Source organism: Phocoena sinus, chromosome 14, assembly GCF_008692025.1.
Source record: "Phocoena sinus isolate mPhoSin1 chromosome 14, mPhoSin1.pri, whole genome shotgun sequence".
Classification (NCBI taxonomy): Eukaryota; Metazoa; Chordata; class Mammalia; order Artiodactyla; family Phocoenidae; genus Phocoena; species Phocoena sinus.
In genome coordinates this window covers 13,306,692-13,325,128 of record NC_045776.1, presented here as the reverse complement: position 1 = coordinate 13,325,128, position 18,437 = coordinate 13,306,692, and the positions used below count along the sequence as shown (strand labels likewise).

General features: G+C 34.7%; 1 protein-coding gene across 7 annotated transcripts in view; it reads left to right on the top strand.

Moving 5' to 3' along the window:
* The window catches only part of RELCH (RAB11 binding and LisH domain, coiled-coil and HEAT repeat containing), a 120,725-nt gene that overhangs the window by 35,871 nt on the left and 66,417 nt on the right, over nt 1-18,437 (top strand). For 5 of the 7 annotated variants that reach the window (XR_004345357.1, XM_032602542.1, XM_032602541.1 and 2 more), the window contains 5 exons: nt 3,504-3,707; nt 3,813-3,904; nt 4,513-4,806; nt 7,469-7,544; nt 9,762-9,857. Coding sequence is in view for 6 of the 7 variants with exons in the window: in XM_032602542.1 (XP_032458433.1) it covers nt 3,504-3,707; nt 3,813-3,904; nt 4,513-4,806; nt 7,469-7,544; nt 9,762-9,857 (762 nt within the window). In the remaining variant the exon portion in view is untranslated. Of the gene's footprint in view, nt 1-2,955; nt 3,007-3,123; nt 3,161-3,503; nt 3,708-3,812; nt 3,905-4,512; nt 4,807-7,468; nt 7,545-9,761; nt 9,858-18,437 lie in introns of those variants that run through there. The other 2 variants (XM_032602544.1, XM_032602545.1) reach the window with 2 other exon arrangements.

Genomic DNA, 18,437 nt, shown 5'->3' with positions numbered 1-18,437 from the left:
CTAAACAATACACTACTTAATAACCAAGAGATCACTGAAGAAATTATAGAGGAAATCAAAAAATACCTAGAAACAAATGACAATGAAAACACAGTGACCCAAAACCTTTGGGATGCAGCAAAAGCAGTTTTAAGAGGGAAGTTTATAGCAATACAATCGTACCTCCAGAAACAAGAAACAACTCAAGTAAACAACCTTACCTTACACCTAAAGCACTTAGACAAAGAAGAACAAAAAACACACAAAGTTATCAGAAGGAAAGAAATCATAAAGATCAGATCAGAAATAAATGAAAAAGAAATGAAGGAAGCCATAGGAAAGATCAATAAAACTAAAAGCTGGTTCTTTGAGAAGATAAACAAAATTCATAAGCCATTAGCCAGACTCATCAAGAAAAAAAGGGAGAAGGCTCAAATCAATAGAATTAGAAATAAAAAAGGAGAAGGAACAACTGACTGCAGAAACACAAAGGATCATGAGAGATTACTACAAGCAACTATATGTCAATCAAATGGACAACCTGGAAGAAAAGGACAAATTCTTAGAAATGCACAATGTGCTGAGACTGAACCAGGAGAAATAGAAAATATGAACAGACCAATCAGAAGCACTGAAATTGAAACTGTGATTAAAAATCTTCCAACAAACAAAAGCCCGGAACCAGATGGCTTCACAGGCGCATTCTATCAAACATTTAGAGAAGAGCTAACACCTATTCTTCTCAAACTCTTCCAAAATAGAGCAGAGGGAGGTACACTCCCAAACTCATTCTACGAGGTCACCATCACCGTGATACCGAAACCACACGAAGATGTCTCAAAGAAAGAAAACTACAGGCCAATATCACTGATGAATATAGATGCAAAAATCCTCAACAAAATACTAGCAAACAGAATCCAGCAGCACATTAAAAGGATCATACACCGTGATCAAGTGGGGTTTATCCCAGGAATGCAAGGATTCTTCAGTATACGCAAATTAATCAGTGTGATACGCCATATTAACAAATTGAAGGAGAAAAACCATATGATCATCTCAATAGATGCAGAGAAAGCTTTCGATAAAATTCAACACCCATGTATGATAAAAACCCTCCAGAAAGTAGGCATAGAGAGAACTTACTTCAACATAATAAAGGCCACATATGACAAATACACAGCCAACATCATCCTCAATGGTGAAAAATTGAAACCCTTTCCATTAAGATCAGGAACAAGACAAGGTTGCCCACTCTCACCACTATTATTCAACATAGTTTTGGAACTTTTAGCCACAGCAATCAGAGAAGAAAAAGAAATAAATGGAATCCAAATTGGAAAAGAAGAAGTAAAGCTGTCACTGTTTGCAGATGATATGATACTATACATAGAGAATCCTAAAGATGCTACCAGAAAACTACTAGAGCTAATCAATGAATTTGGTAAAGTAGCAGGATACAAAACTAATGCACAGAAATCTCTTGCATTCCTATACACTAATGATGAAAAATGTGAAAGTGAAATTAAGAAAACACTCCCATTTTACCATTGCAACAAAAAGAATAAAATATCTAGGAATAAACCTACCTAAGGAGACAGAAGATCTGTATGCAGAAAATTATAAGACACTGATGAAAGAAATGAAAGGTGATACACCCAGATGGAGAGATATACCATCTTCTTGGATTGGAAGAATCAATATTGTGAAAATGACTATACTACCCAAAGCAATCTACAAATTCAATGGAATCCCTATCAAATTACCAATGGCATTTTTTACGGAACTAGAACAAAAAATCTTAAAATTTGTTTGGAGACACAAAAGACCCCGAATAGCCAAAGCGGTCTTTAGGGAAGAATACGGAGCGGGAGGAATCAGGCTCTCTGACTTCACACTATACTACAAAGCTCCAGTAATCAAGACAATATGGTACTGCCACAAAAACAGAAATATAGATCAATGGAACAGGATAGAAAGCCCAGAGATAAACTCACACATCTATGGTCAACTAATCTATGACAAAGGAGGCAAGGGTATACAATGGAGAAAAGATAGTCTCTTCAATTAGTGGTGGTGGGAAACCTGGACAGCTACGTGTAAAAGAATGAAATTAGAACATTCCCTAACACCATACACAAAAATAAATTGAAAATGGGTTAGAGACCTTAACCTAAGGCCGGACACTACAAAACTCTTAGAGGAAAACATAGGAAGAACAGTCTTTGATATAAATCACAGCAAGATCTTTTTTGATCCATCTCCTAGAGTAATGGAAATAAAAACAAAAAGAAACAAAGGGGAACTAAGGAAACTTCAAAGCTTTTGCACAGCAAAGGAAACTACAAACAAGACGAAAAGACAACCCTTAGAATGGGAGAAAATATTTGCAAACGGATCAATGGACAAAGGATTAATTTCCAAATAATATAAACAGCTCATGGAGCTCAATATTAAAAAAACAACCCAATCCAAAAATGTGCAGAAGACCTAAATAGACATTTCTCCAAAGGAGATATACAGATTGCCAACAAACACATGAAAGAATGCTCAACATTATTAATCATTAGAGAAATGCAAATCAAAACTACAATGAGATATCATCTCACAGCAGTCAGAATGGCCATCATCAAAAAATCTACAAACAATAAATGCTGGAGAGGGTGTGGAGAAAAGGGCACCCTCTTGCACTGTTGGTGGGAATGTAAATTGCTACAGCCACTATGGAGAACCATATGGAGGTTCCTTAAGAAACTAAAAATAGAACTACCATACAACCCAGCAATGCCACTACTGGGCATATACCCTGAGAAAACCATAATTCAAAAAGAGTCATGTACCACAGTGTTCATTGCAGCTCTATTTACAGTAGCCAGGACATGGAGGCAACCTAAGTGTCCATCAACAGATGAATTGATAAAGAAAATGTGGCCCATATATACAGTGGAATATTATTCAGCCATAAGAAGAAACAAAATTGAGTTAGTTGTAGTGAGGTGGATGGACCTAGAGTCTGTCGTACAGAGTGAGGTAAGTCAGAAAGAGAAAAACAAATACCGTATGCTAACACATATATATGGAATCTTAAAAAAAAAAAAATTGTCATGAAGAATCCGGGGACAAGGCAGGAATAAAGACGCAGACCTACTAGAGCATGGACTTGAGGATCCGCGGAGGGGGTCGGGTAAGCTGGGACAGAGAGTGGCATGGACATATATACACTACCAAGTGTAAAATAGATTGCTAGTGTGAAGCAGCCGCATAGCACAGGGAGATCAGCTCGGTGCTTTGTGACCACCTACAGGGGTGGGATAGGGAGGGTGGGAGTGAGGGAGACACAAGAGGGAAGAGATATGGGGACATATGTATAGGTATAACTGATTCACTTTGTTATAAAGCAGAAACTGACACACCATTTTAAAGCGATTATACTCTAATAAAGATGTTTAAAAAAAGATAAATTTCAAAAATGCAAGATAAAACTGCCACATAGATTTTTTTTATATTATTTTTTTTTTATCTTTTAGGATTTTGAACTATGGGATGATGTAGGATTAAACATTCCGAAACCTCCAGACTTATTGCAACTCTACCGAGATTTTGGAAATCATCAAGTGACTGGGAAAGATCTTGTGGATGTGGCCAGTGGTGTAGAAGAAGATGAATTAGAGGCTCTGACACCAATTTTATGCAATCTTCCTCCAACCCTTGAAACTCCTGCTGCTGTAGAGGTGAGAGGTATTACCTAAGTAATCCAGTCCACAAAAAGTGTTTAAACTGCATAAAAGCATACTATGAGATCTTGAGTTTCTGTTTTTCTCCCATTTTGATTTTAGAACTCCTTGCTAGTAAAGAAATTAGAAGATAAAATTAGTTTATTAAATAGTGAGAAATGGTCTTTGATGGAACAAATCAGAAGACTTGAAAGGTTAGTACTTAATCATTATTTCTAAAAAACCTCTTAAAGTTTTTAAAGAAATTGACAGATTATATAAATATATAAAATAACATTTCAGTTGTAAGACATAATTTTTCATATCCTAATACTTCTGGAAAAAAGTCTTATAGTTGCTTATATACTTAAAGTGTCCTTTTTCCCAAAAAAGTTGTCCCCGTAATAATCATGTAATTGCATATGTCTTGGAACCAAGAAATAAGATATTTTTTATTTTCTCCAAGTTGTATCAGTAGTAATAAAATAGCTTTTCACATTAGTGTTGTACATATTTCCCATTCATTATTTCATTTAATTCTTAATTCTGTAGAATTTTTCCCATTTTGCAAATGAAGAATGTTAAGTGCTAATCCAAAGCATAGTTTATAAAACCATTTTTATGCTTTATAAGTGTTTGTAGCTGCACTTCCAGGTATATGAAGCATCAGTGTATATGGTGCAGAAGAGATTAATCAGTTGCCAAACCACTTTCTATTAATATGTTATACTTTTAAACCGTTAAACCCATTATGAGGTTTATGCTATTGCCAAAGTTTTAAAAAATACAGTTATTCTCTGATAATTTCTCTTCCTTTCTACAGTGAAATGGACTTCCTCAAAAATGAACACTTTGCCAGCCCTGTAGTTTGTGACTCTGTTCAGCCTTCTTTGGATCAGTCTCCCCACAAGGACTCTGAAGACAGTGGACAGGATTCAGTTATAAATAGTTCAGACATGGGAGAGAACAAGGATATCCATCTTTCAAAATCAGATGAAATTGATTCCACTATTCCTAAAGAGAATTTCCCACGTTCTTTCCCCAGGAGAGAAAGAGAAGGAATGCCATCTTCTTCCCCATCAAATAAAAGCACAGTCCATTTTGATAAACCCAATAGGTTAGTATGCATCCTGTGTTTTGAAATGCATCTTTCAGCTATTTAGAACATTGTCAAAATAGAAGAGTTTCAGTTCTTATTTTGCAGATCAGATGTATGAATTTTTATGTTTGGCATGAACTTAACACATAGCAAAGTACATGTCACCAAAGGAAAAAAAAAAAAAAATCACAAGTAATTACTAAGTTAAATTGTATTAACAAGGAATAGACCATAAAGGAGATAGGTCCTATCTTAGCCAAGTACTTAAACCCATAAGTAATATGTATGTTTTATGTGCTGTATTTTACCCAGTGCTTTTTACCTTTTCTGTATTCTACAGTCATTATCAGACTCAGTAGAAGGTTTTGGTACTGAATAGTTGCCTGTACTAAAGAGGGGATTAGCTGTTAATCTTAGGCCTTTTTCCTGTGTCTGCTTCCATTACTAATATTGTATCATTAATATTCTCTTAATTCATTTAGTTTTTATTGGATTGCAGTGATTGAACTCAGATGACAAAAGCATGGTCCCTTGCCCGTCATGATTATGTTTTCTAGTAGAGGAGGCAAAATGTGTTTAAAATTATTTTACATTTTAATGTGAAAAATGTTAAGAAAGGAACATTTACTGAGTTCTTTTTTATATGTCAGGCACAGTTCTACACGCTTTACGTGTACTAACTTAGTTAATCCTCACAAATTACCCTATGGTGCATTCTGAGCCACAAAGCCATGCTTCCTCCTCCTCCTATTAAATGGAGGAATATTATACCAAGTGTTGGGATGTAGTAGGAAAGCATGACTAATTTGTTTTAGACTTAAAGGTACTCATTATTAGTGAGAAGTATTTGATTTTTTTTTTCCCAAGCAAATCTTTCCACTCATGTGCCACAACTTTCTGTGTACCTGCTTAAGTGTGTGTGTGTGTGTATTTTTAGGTATTATGGGGGTTGAACTAGACACAGCCCAATCCTCAAAGTGCATTTAATTAAATATGGTTAAGATACAGTTATAAAAATGATATTCAATAACAGTGACATTCGTAATAGTTCTTACTGTTTAGGAGTACTTCCGTATATCTCCTTTGATACACCAAAGCCACTCTCTGGAGAAAGATGACTGTTAAATTTCTTCAATTAATTTTTTTTAGCTCTTAACTATATGTCAGGCAGTCTTAACGAGGAGTATAATGGTAACCAAACATATGGTCATCCCTTCAGTTACAAACCTTACAGTATGAGAGAGGCCGACAGATAATAATTATAAGTACGAAGAGGAGTAATATAAGAGAAGTTCACCTTGCTTTGGGAACACACAATCAGGGCACCTAACCTAGGCATCAGAGCAGGAAAGATTTCAGGGAAGAAGTATTATCTAACTTTAGACCTGATGACTAAGTAGTAGTTAACCAGACAAAGAAATAAGACGAGGTCTTCCCACTAAGAGAGAATAGCATGTGCAGGGAGAACACTGTGCACTTTGCGAGCTAAGAAGAATTTATTAAGGTTGAAGCAAAGAATGCAAGTGAGAAGAATGACAGATGAAGTTGGAGAATTAAGCAAAGACTAAGTCATATAAGCCGTGTTAACTCATTTTAGAGAGTTGGGACGTGATGGCATCTAAGTTTTAGAAAGAGTCCTCTAGGGTAGAGGTAATTGGAGGGTAGCAAGACTGGAAGAAAGGAGACTAGTAGGATATCTATTGGAAGAATCAAAGTAAGAAATGATTGAATTTCCTGTATTAGAAAGAAGTGGATAGATTTACAAGATAGTTAGAAAGTAAAAGATTGATTGGATTAGGAGATTAAAAGAAAGGGAAGGATAAAGGCTTTCTGGCATAGGCAGTTGGATGCATTATAGCTCTCTCCATTGAAAGAATATGGGAGGGGAAACATAACGAGCAAATAGGCTTAAGCTTTGGCACAGTAACTCCACAATGAGATGTTACTGGGGGCCACTTTGTGGTGTATACTAAATAACCTCTATTATGTAATTTTGGTGTTAGCCGTTTTCTTTGTAGATAGAGCACATAAAGTACAACTCATAGTTACAATATTATGAATACTATTATTTAGAGACCAGTGTTGTTTTAAAAATATAAATGTTTTAACCTTTTTTATTAAACATAAATAGGCTAATATTTTCAATTACAAAAATACTTCCTTTGAGATATACCATGAATGTTGAACAAGCCTCTCCTTCATTTATCTTTAATTTTTAATTCTTTTACGTGGGTTTCTAACATTAAGGATTATCATTATCATTATATAGGTTTGTAAAACTTCTCAGCAACATACCAGGTCAACCTTTGTCTCCACTGTTTACCTTTCTGGGATCATAGAGAATTAGGGAAGAAAAAAAAAATCCTCATTTCAAGTTTTACAAACACTTTCTGTTGTCATTGACCTGCCATACCACTTCAGGTTTAATTAACATTTACAAGTCATTCATTCCCATAACGTCAAGCTCTTTTAAGATCAGCATCTATTGCTGATTTCTTTTCCCCAGTATAATTTTCCACTGAAGTGACCTTTAAGTCTTCTGTGGCTGAGATATTCAGTTAACATTTGTGGGTTAGGGTTTATGCAAGGATGGGAATTATAACCTGCAACTTACTTTCTCCTTAAATGCCAGTGGTAACTATTTGGTATTGTCCAATTTTCATTCAATATTTTCTTCTAGGAAGTTGTCTCCTGCTTTCCATCAAGCACTACTCTCTTTCTGTCGAATGTCAGCAGATAGTCGTTTAGGATCAGAGGTAAATTATACCAGATTCTTTCAAACTTTCTTAAAACATTCAGTTTTTCTTTTTAGCATCTTAACCAAAAATAATTGTGATAAGACTATTTCAAGTACAAATCTAGTATTTAAAATAATGCTCTAAGAAATAGTTCCTAAAATTTTAAACTTTTAAGGAAAGTAGTTGATTATTTTTGTCTTTAGGTTAAAGCTTTGTTTAGTATTAAAGTGGCCTTTTACAGTCTAGTTTTAATTTGTTATGTCTACCGACATATGGTTATATGCCTCTCTATGGTATAATTCAGACAACCAAATCAAGTGTACATATTGTTTATAATTTCAGTTATTTTTAGATTACTCTACTTTTAATTTCATTTGGATTGTCTTTCCCCCCCCCACCTTCATGCTTTATGCTTTATAGTCTAATAAGTTTGAACAAATATTTGTGATTCCAGAAATAACTGATAAGGTCCTGCTTCAGGGTCAGGGTGAGGGTATTATTTCAGCAGTTAACATGAAATTACATTAAAAAATACCTAACACACACTAAGCATTATGTTACATGTCATCTCATTTAATCTGCATTTTATTTTGCAAACTTACAAAGTAGGTAATATTAGTCTAATTTTCCAGATAAGGAAATTTTAGACAAGTCCCATAACTTTCCCAGTGTTAGACAGCTACCCAGGTCTATATGATTGTAAAGCCTAATTGCTAAGTATTTGCATTGGTATAAGGAGCTGAACAACCTACCTCTGCAAAGTGAATCTAAACTTAGGTTATTTAGTTGAATAAATCAAAAGTATTATTTCCTTTTGATGCTGACCAAAAGCTGTAAACTCAAATGTCTACAAAGAAACCAGGCAGGTCTCATAATATGATGAAGCAAGAGGGTAATAATAAGGAGTGGTGGGTACTGCAGTAAATTCGAACTTACATCCTTTGCCTAAATCTTCCAGGTGATTGCTTCTGTGTGTGTGTGAGGGCCCAAGGATAGTGCCATTGCTAGACTATATATCACCTTTGTGCAAATTAAAATGATACTCCTTACTTTTGATGGATAAATACCTGGCGTGGCAGATGAGTGCCTGTTGGATGTCAGCCCCACTTACCATTTAGGCTGATTCTCTGTGCAAGGTATAGCTGATAACAGTCTTTTTCAAGAGAAGCTGGGCATCTGGATTTTTTTTTTTTTGGTTGTCTGTAATTTTCTTTTTTTTTTTAACATCTTTATCGGAGTATAATTGCTTTACAATGGTGTGTTAGTTTCTGCTTTATAACAAAGTGAATCAGCTATACATATATATCCCCGTATCTCCTCCCTGTTGCGTCTCCCTCCCACCCTCCCTATCCCACCCCTCTAGGTGGTCACAAAGCACGGAGCTGATCTCCCTGTGCTATGCAGCTGCTTCCCACTAGCTATCTATTTTACATTTGATAGTGTATATATATCCGTGCCACTCTCCCACTTCGTCCCAGCTTACCCTTCCCCCTCCCTGTGTCCTCAAGTCCATTCTCTACGTCTGTGTCTTTATTTCTGTCCTCCCCCTAGGTTCGGATTGATTGTCTTTGATTTCAGAGTTTATTAGCTCTCAGATTTGTTTTCCTCAAGTCCTTTGTAATTGTTGTTGCAGGCTTATCTTCAGAGGGTTTTTTTCTTTTTTTCTCCTATCTTTATACTCACTCCTCCCTTTCTAGCTGTTTTATGGTTGATTCCACTTCACCTATTTTGGGCTTCTGTCCCACAATGTCATTAGGAATATGAAAGAGCTAGAGGATGGTTTGGATGCAATCTGGCAATCCCCATTGTAAGACTGGGTCAGCCCCCTTGGACTTCCCTTGCATGCAGCTTCATTATACAAACTACTCTCACCTTAGGCAAAGCCTGTAGCTTTGTGGGCACCTTTTCCCCAAGAACAAAATTAAAAACCATTGAAGCTGCCCCAGTCCTGTGTTATCCCTGTTTGTTCCCAGAACTGAAGCCTTGTAAGCCTCCCTGTCTTCACCCTTGCTTCTTAACAGTGTTTTAAATCCATTTCTGGTCTATAAAAATGTTTATCCCGTTAGGGATTACAGTTGTTCTTATTGTTGTTTTTATCATCATCATCATAAATTGTAATTTTGGATGTGTGTTTGGAACAGAGGTGACAGGGTCCAAAACATAAACTTTAAGTACAATACCATCATGCACAGAAGTTCTCCAGTGTCATCATTTATTAATTCTTTGGTTTTCTAGGTGTCTCGGATTGCAGACAGTGAGAAAAGTGTTATGTTAATGCTGGGGCGCTGCCTGCCACACATTGTTCCTAATGTGCTGTTGGCAAAGAGAGAGGTGAGACACATAAAAGTATTTTCATTCCCCAGATCTCATCATGTGTCCATTTTTTGTCATTTTGAAGTTTAGTGTTATATTTTTATTTTGTTAAAGTCTATTACTTGCAATCATATTCTTACTTTTGTGCATGCATCTCTGCTCCTAGAGAATGGTTTTACACCTCTGTCAGGTGAGTTCAGTAAAACTGCATGGTATTCATGTTTTCCAATTTTGCTTAAAGCATCATTAGCTTTTGCAGCACTAACTATTACTGTAGGTCCATTTATGTGCCATGAACACTGTCTGTTTTTTACATTACCAGTTAACTAATTTATTTTATCTCTGCTCTTGATATGATATGCGTGATTTGTCTTCAGAAATAGACATGCTTTGTATTGAACATTCACAGGGACTAATAATGTAACTTTTCTTAAACGTAGTTACCTATTATTAATGTTAGTTTTATTGTATTTGTTTGGCAGTAATTACACTTGTCTTAGGATGATAGGATAGTTATAATATTGTCTACAATAACTTTTGAAAGTACCTTTTTTGTTTTTCTTGTAGCTCACCTGTTATTGACAGATGCTTTAAATGTCCAAAATAGAGTAGCAAATTTATTTTAGTACACATTGCCTATGTTATAAGCCATAAATACTGTAGAAAGTTATTTTTAGAGTTATATTTAGCCAATAAAAGATTAATAAAAAGTTATCTGTAATCTCATTTAAATGACAGTGAATTATTTATTTGCAAACAAACTTAATTATTTGAATTATTCAATTTATGAAATCAATTTTCAGTTCAGAAATTTTCTTTTAATGGGTTAAGAATATTTTAGAATGTGTCATAAAAGTTTCTTTTGTTATCCTCTTAATATTTACCACCGGTTTTAATCATAATTAACGGGACCTACAGTATGATAGGTACACAATGCATTGGCAAAACCCATGTAGAGCTTATCCTTAATTATCTGTTTAGCACAAGAAATTTGTACTGATCCTCAAGAAAATGTATGTGTAGAGCTTAAAAATTTTTTATACCTATAGGTATGTTTAATTTAAAAAAGATAAACATGACTGTTTTCTTGCTGATGGTTTTATTTTACCTAATATTTAAAAATAGCTCTGAGACATTAATAAGTATAGAAATTTTTCTATGTCTTGAAGGATCAGTGTCCAATTTCAGATTGTTTTGCAGTTCTGCCTGGCAGAATGGTGTTTGAGCTTCTTTTCCTTTTTCAGCTTGTAACATAATCCATTGCAGTGCATTAATGTTTGCATCCCTTTTACTATGTTTCCTTAATATAATCTTTAAAATATCACAGAAACCTAATTGTTATGAGATGTAGTTTAAGCTTTTTTATTTGAATTTTCCCTTTTTTAACCATAAAAAACTACCACTAAAATCTGATTGTACTGCATGAAGTATTTATAAATTTGCATCATCAGTAATCAGTTATATATATATAAATATATCTGTAAACATATTTATATATACACATTTATTTGTGGTATGATGTTTACTTTTTGGCTGATTTTAAGGTTTTTATATTTAAAAATATTTATATACTTATAATTTCATGAAGAATTGAGCATTTATCTTTGTTTACTTAATTATTTGTACTTTATTCTGTTTTACCAGAAGATTTACCATTTATTATATACCAAAATTGTATTCCCTCAAAACTAAATTGGTAAATAATGAAGTATACCTTGCCTTTCTTTGAAACTAATCCCAGGGCATAAAAGGTCAAAACTTTTATTTCATTTTATCCTTTGATATTGGATTACATGTATTTAATATTTTACCCTAGTTCCTTATATATATATTTTTAAAAAGGTCTCGTGATTGAAGGATTAATATTTTTATTTTTTCTTCTTTCTTGTTTTATGTGTTCTCTTATCAGTATAAACCTTTTTATTGATATGTAAATACAATTAAAATGTACCTTAGTAAACTGATTGATCATAGCAATATCCTAGGTAATAAAAAAATAAAACATTAAAAACAGGTTTTAAGGTTTGAATAAATAATACAGTCACATGGTTTAACATCTTTTAAATGTAAAAAGATGTACAACAAAAACTTGTCTTCCCTTGTCCCTGAGCCACCATCCTACATGCAATAAATTTTATTAGCTTCTAGTGTATTCTTTCAAGTTCTTTGCCCATTTTTTAAGTGGATTGTTTGCCTTTAAATTGTAAGAGTTCTTACAATTCTGGATATTAAACCCTTACCTCATACATGATTTGCAAATATTTTCTCCCATCCTATAGGTTTTCTTTTCACATTGTTGATAATGTCCTTAGATGAACAAATGTTTTTCATTTTTATGAAATTGATCTATTTTTTCTTTTGTTGCTTGAGTTTTTGGTATCAATCTGAGAATCCATTACCAAATCTGAAGTCAGAAAGATTTATTCCTGTGTTTTCTTCTAATAGTGTTATACCTTTAGCTCTTATATTTAGGTCATTGATCCATTTGGAGTTTTTTTTTTTTTTAATATATGGAGTGAGGCAGGAGTCCAAAACTTTATTCTTTTCATTTAGTTATCCAGATATCCCAGCACCATTTGTTGAACAGAAAGTTGTTTCCCTAATGAATGGTCACGGCACCTTTGCCACATATCAGTTCAATGTCGATGTTTGCATTCATTTCTATACTTTCAGTTCTGTACCATTGGTCTTTGTGTTTATCTTTATGCCCGTTCCACTCTATTTTAATTACTGTAGCTTTATAGTAAGTTTTGAAATTGGGAAGAATGAGTCCTCCAGCTTTGTTTTCTTTTTCAATATCGTTTAGCCATTTAGGGCCCCTTTCAGTTCCATATGAATTTGATGCTCAGTTTTGATTTCTGCCATAAAGGTCATTTGAATTTTGAAAGGGATTGCACTGAATCTGTAGATCACTTTGGGGAATATTGACATTCAAACAACATTAAGTCTTGCCATTTATGAACTTGAGATTCTTTACAGTTATTTATGTCTTTCAGCAATGTTTTGTAGTTTTTCACTTCCATGTTAAAATTTGTTTCTCATTATTTTATTCTCATGGATGCTGTTGTAAATGAAATTGTTTCCTTAATTTCTTTTCAGGTTGTTCATTGCTGGTATATAGAAACAGAACTGACATTTGTATGTTGATCTTGTAACTTGAAACTTTGCTAAATTTGTTTATTAGCTCTAGTAGTATTTTGTGGATTCTATGAGACTTATATAGAATCATGTTATCTGCAAACAGAGATATTTTGCTTCTTTCGTTCCAATTTGGATAGCTTTTATTTCTTCCTGTTACTTAATTACTTTGGTTAGGACTGCCAGTACAGTTTTTTCTTTTTTAACATCTTTATTGGAGTATAATTGCTTTACAATGGTGTGTCAGTTTCTGCTTTATAACAAAGTGAACCAGTTATACCTATACATATGTCCCCATATCTCTTCCCTCTTGCTTCTCCCTCCCTCCCTCCCACCCTCCCTATCACACCCCTCTAGGTGGTCACAAAGTACCGAGCTGATCTCCCTGTGCTATGTGGCTGCTTCCCACTAGCTATCTATTTTACGTTTGGTAGTGTATATATGTCCATGCCACTCTCTCACTTTGTCACAGCTTACCCTGCCCCCTCCCCATATCCTCAAGTCCATTCTCTAGTAGGTCTGTGTCTTTATTCCCGCCTTGCCCCTAGGTTCTTCGTGACCTTTTTTTTTTTTTTTCCGTAGATTCCATGTATATGTGTTAGCATACGGTATTTGCTTTTCTCTTTCTGACTTACTTCACTCTGTACGACAGACTCTAGGTCCATCCACCTCACTACAAATAACTCAATTTCGTTTCTTTTTATGGCTGAGTAATATTCCATTGTATATATGTGCCACATCTTCTTTATCCATTCATCTGTTGATATACACTTAGGTTGCTTCCATATCCTGGCTATTGTAAATAGAGCTGCAATGAATATTTTGGTACATGAATCTTTATGAATTATGGTATTCTCAGGGTATATGCCCAGTAGTGGGATTGCTGGGTTGTATGGCAGTTCTATTTTTAGTTTTTTAAGGAACCTCCGTACTGTTCTCCATAGTGGCTGTATCAATTTACATTCCCACCAACAGTGCAAGAGGGTTCCCTTTTCTCCACACCCTCTCCAGCATTTATTGTTTCTAGATTTTTTGATGATGGCCATTCTGACTGATGTGAGATGATATCTCATTGTAGTTTTGATTTGCATTTGTCTAATGATTAATGATGTTGAGCATTCTTTCATGTGTTTGTTGGCAATCTGTATATCTTCTTTGGAGAAATGTCTATTTAGGTCTTCTGCCCATTTTTGGATTGGGTTGTTTGTTTTTTTGATATTGAGCTGCATGAGCTGTTTGTAAATTTTGGAGATGAATCCTTTGTCAGTTGCTTCATTTGCAGATATTTTCTCCCATTCTGAGGGTTATCTTTTCATCTTGTTTATGGTTTCCTTTGCTGTGCAAAAGCTTTTAAGTTTCATTAGGTCCCATTTGTTTCTTTTTGTTTTTATTTCCATTACTCTAGGAGGTGAGTCAAAAAGGATCTTTCTGTGATTGATGTCATTGAGTGTTCTGCCTATGTTTTCCTCTAAGAGTTTGACAGTGTCTGGCCTTACATTTAGGTCTTTAATCCATTTTGAGTTTATTTTTGTGTATGGTGTTAGGGAGTGTTCTAATTTCATACTTTTACATGTACCTGTCCAGTTTTCCCAGCACCACTTATTGAAGAGGCTGTCTTTTCTCCACTGTATATTCTTGCCTCCTTTATCAAAGATAAGGTGCCCATAGGTACATGGGTTTATCTCTGGGCTTTCTATCCTGTTCCATTGATCTATATTTCTGTTTTTGTGCCAGTACCATACTTTCTTGATTACTGTAGCTTTGTAGTATAGTCTGAAGTCAGGGAGCCTGATTCCTCCAGCTCCGTTTTTCTTTCTCAAGGTTGCTTTGGCTATTCGGGATCTTTGTGTTTCCATACAAATTGTGAAATTTTTTGTTCTAGTTCTGTGAAAAATGCCACTGGTAGTCTGATAGGGATTGCATTGAATCTGTAGATTGCTTTGGGTAGTAGAGCCATTTTCACAATGTTGATTCTTCCAATCCAAGAACATGGTATATGTCTCCATCTATTTGTATCATCTTTAATTTCTTTCATCAGTGTCTTATAATTTTCTGCATACAGGTCTTTTGTCTCCTTAGGTAGGTTTATTCCTAGACACTTTATTCTTTTTACTGCAGTGGTAAATGGGAGTGTTTTCTTAATTTCACTTTCAGATTTTTCGTCATTAGCTTATGGGAATGCTAGAGATTTCTGTGCATTAATTTTGTATCCTACTACTTTACCAAATTCATTGATTAGTTCTAGTAGTTTTCTGGTAGCATCTTTAGGATTCTCTATGTATAGTATCATGTCATCTGCAAACAGTGACAGCTTTACTTCTTCTTTTCCAACTTGGATTCCTTTTATTTCCTTTTCTTCTCTGATTGCTGTGGCTAAAACTTCCAAAACTATGTTGAATAAGAGTGGTGAGAGTGGGCAACCTTGTCTTGTTCCTGATCTTATTGGAAAGGGTTTCAGTTTACCATTGAGGATGATGTTGGCTGTGGGTTTGTCATATATGGCCTTTATTATGTTCAGGTAAGTTCTCTCTGTGCCTACTTTCTGGAGAGTTTTTATCATAAATGGGTGTTGAATTTTGTCAAAAGATTTCTCTGCATCTATTGAGATGGTTTTTCTCCTTCAATTTGTTAATATGGTGTATCACATTGATTGATTTGCATATATTGAAGAATCCTTGCATATCTGGGATAAACCCCACTTGATCATGGTGTATGATCCTTTTAATGTGCTGCTGGATTCTGTTTGCTAGTATTTTGTTGAGAATTTTTGCATCTGTATTCATCAGTGATATTGGCCTGTAGTTTTCTTTCTTTGGGACATCTTTGTCTGGTGTTGGCATCAGGGTGATGGTGGCCTAGTAGAATGAATTTGGGAGTGTTCCTCCATCTGCTATATTTTGGAAGAGTTTGAGAAGGATAGGTGTTACCTCTTCTCTAAATGTTTGATAGAATTCGCCTGTGAAGCCATCTGGTCCTGGGCTTTTGTTTGTTGGAAGATTTTTAATCACAGTTTCAATTTCAGTGCTTCTGATTGGTCTGTTCATATTTTCTATGTCTTCCTGGTTCAGTCTCGGAAGGTTGTACATTTCTAAGAATTTGTTCTTTTCTTCTAGGTTGTCCATTTTATTGGCATATAGTTGCTTGTAGTAATCAATCGCTCATGATCCTTTGTATTTCTGCAGTGTCAGTTGTTCCTTCTCCTTTTTCATTTCTAATTCTATTGATTTGAGTAGTTTCCCTTTTTTTCTTGATGAGTCTGACTAATGGTTTATGAATTTTGTTTATCTTCCCAAAGAACCAGCTTTTAGTTTTATTGATCTTTGCTATGGTTTCCTTCATTATTTTTACATTTATTTCTGATCTGATCTTTATGATTTCTTTCCTTCTGCTAACTTTGGGGGTTTTTTGTTCTTCTTTTTCTAATTGCTTTCAGTGTAAGGTTAGGTTGTTTATTTAAGATGTTTCTTGTTTCTTAAGGTAGGATTGTATTGCTATAAACTTCCCGCTTAGAACTGCCTTTGCTGCATCCCATAGGTTTTGGGTCACTGTGTTTTCATTGTCATTTGTTTCTAGGTATTTTTTGATTTCCTCTTTGATTTCTTCAGTGATCTGTTGATTATTAAGTAGTGTATTGTTTAGCCTCCATGTGTTTGTATTTTTTAACAGTTATTTTCCTGTAATTGATATCTAGTCTCATAGCGTTGTGGTCGCAAAAGATACTTGATAACAATTTCAATTTTCTTAAATTTACCAAGGATTGATTTGTGAACCAAGATATGATCTATCCTGGAGAATGTTCCATGAGCACTTGAGAAAAAAGTGTATTCTTCTGTTTTTGGGTGGAATGTCTTATATATATCAATTAAGTCCATCTTGTTTAATGTATCATTTAAAGCTTATGTTTCCTTATTTATTTTCATTTTGGATGATCTGTTCATTGGTGAAAGTGGGGTGTTAAAGTCCCCTACTATGATTGTGTTACTGTCAATTTCCCCTTTTATGGCTGTTAGTCTTTGCCTTATATATTGAGGTGCTCCTATGTTTGGGTGCATAAATATTTACAATTGTTATGTCTTCTTCTTGGGTCGATCCCTTGATCATTATGTACTGTCCTTCTTTGTCTCTTGTAATAGTCTTTATTTTAAAAGTCTGTTTTGTCTGATATAAGAATTGTTACTCCAGCTTCTTTTGATTTCCTTTTGCATGGAATATCTTTTTCCATCCCCTCACTTTCAGTCTGAATGTGTCCCTAGGTCTGAAGTGGGTCTCTTGTAGACAACATATATACGGGTCTTGTTTTTATATCCTTTCAGCCAGTCTATGGATTTTGGTTGAAGCATTTAATCCATTTACATTTAAGGTAATTATTGATATGTATGTTCCTAATACCATTTTCTTAATTGTTTTGGGTTTGTTATTGTAGGTCTTTTCCTTCTCTTGTTTTTCCTGCCTAGAGAAGTTCCTTTAGCATTTGTTGTAAAGCTGGTTTGGTGGTGCTGAATTCTCTTAGCTTATGCTTGTCTGTAAAGGTTTTAATTTCTCTGTCAAATCTGAATGAGATCCTTGCTGGGTAGAGTAATGTTGGTTGTAGGTTTTTCTCCTTCATCACTTTAAATATGTCCTGTCATTCCCTTCTGGCTTGCAGAGTTTCTGCTTAAAGATCAGCAGTTAACCTTATGGGGATTCCCTTGTGTGTTATTTGTTGTTTTTCCCTTGCTGCTTTTAATATCTTTTCTTTGTATTTAATTTTTGATAGTTTGATTAATATGTGTCTTGGTGTGTTTCTCCTTGGATTTATCCTGTATGGAACTCTCTGTTTCCTGGACTTGATTAACTATTTCCTTTCCCGTATTAGGGAAGTTTTCCACTATAATCTCTTCAAATATTTTCTCAGTCCCTTTCTTTTTCTCTTCTTCTACTGGGACCCCTATGATTTGAATGTTGGTGTGTTTAATGTTGTCCCAGAGGTCTCTGACACTGTCCTCAATTCTTTTAATTCTTTTTTCTTTATTCTGCTCTTCAGTAGTTATTTCCACTACTTTATCTTCCATGTCACTTATCCATTCTTCTGCCTCAGTTATTCTGCTATTGATCCCTTCTAAAGAATTTTTAATTTCATTTATTGTGTTGTTCATCACTGTTTGTTTGCTCTTTAGTTCTTCTAGGTCCTTGTTAAATGTTCCTTGAATTTTTCCATTCTATTTCCAAGATTTTGGATCATCTTTACTATCATTATTCTGAATTCTCTTTCAGGTTGAGTGCCTATTTCCTCTTCATTTGTTAGGTCTGGTGGGTTTTTGCCTTACTCTTGCATCTGCTGTGTGTTTCTCTGTCTTCTCATTTTGCTTAACTTACTGTGTTTGGGGTCTCCTTTTCGCAGGCTGCAGGTTCGTAGTTCCCATTGTTTTTGATGTCTGCCCCCAGTGGCTAAGGTTGGTTCAGTGCGTTGTGTAGGCTTCT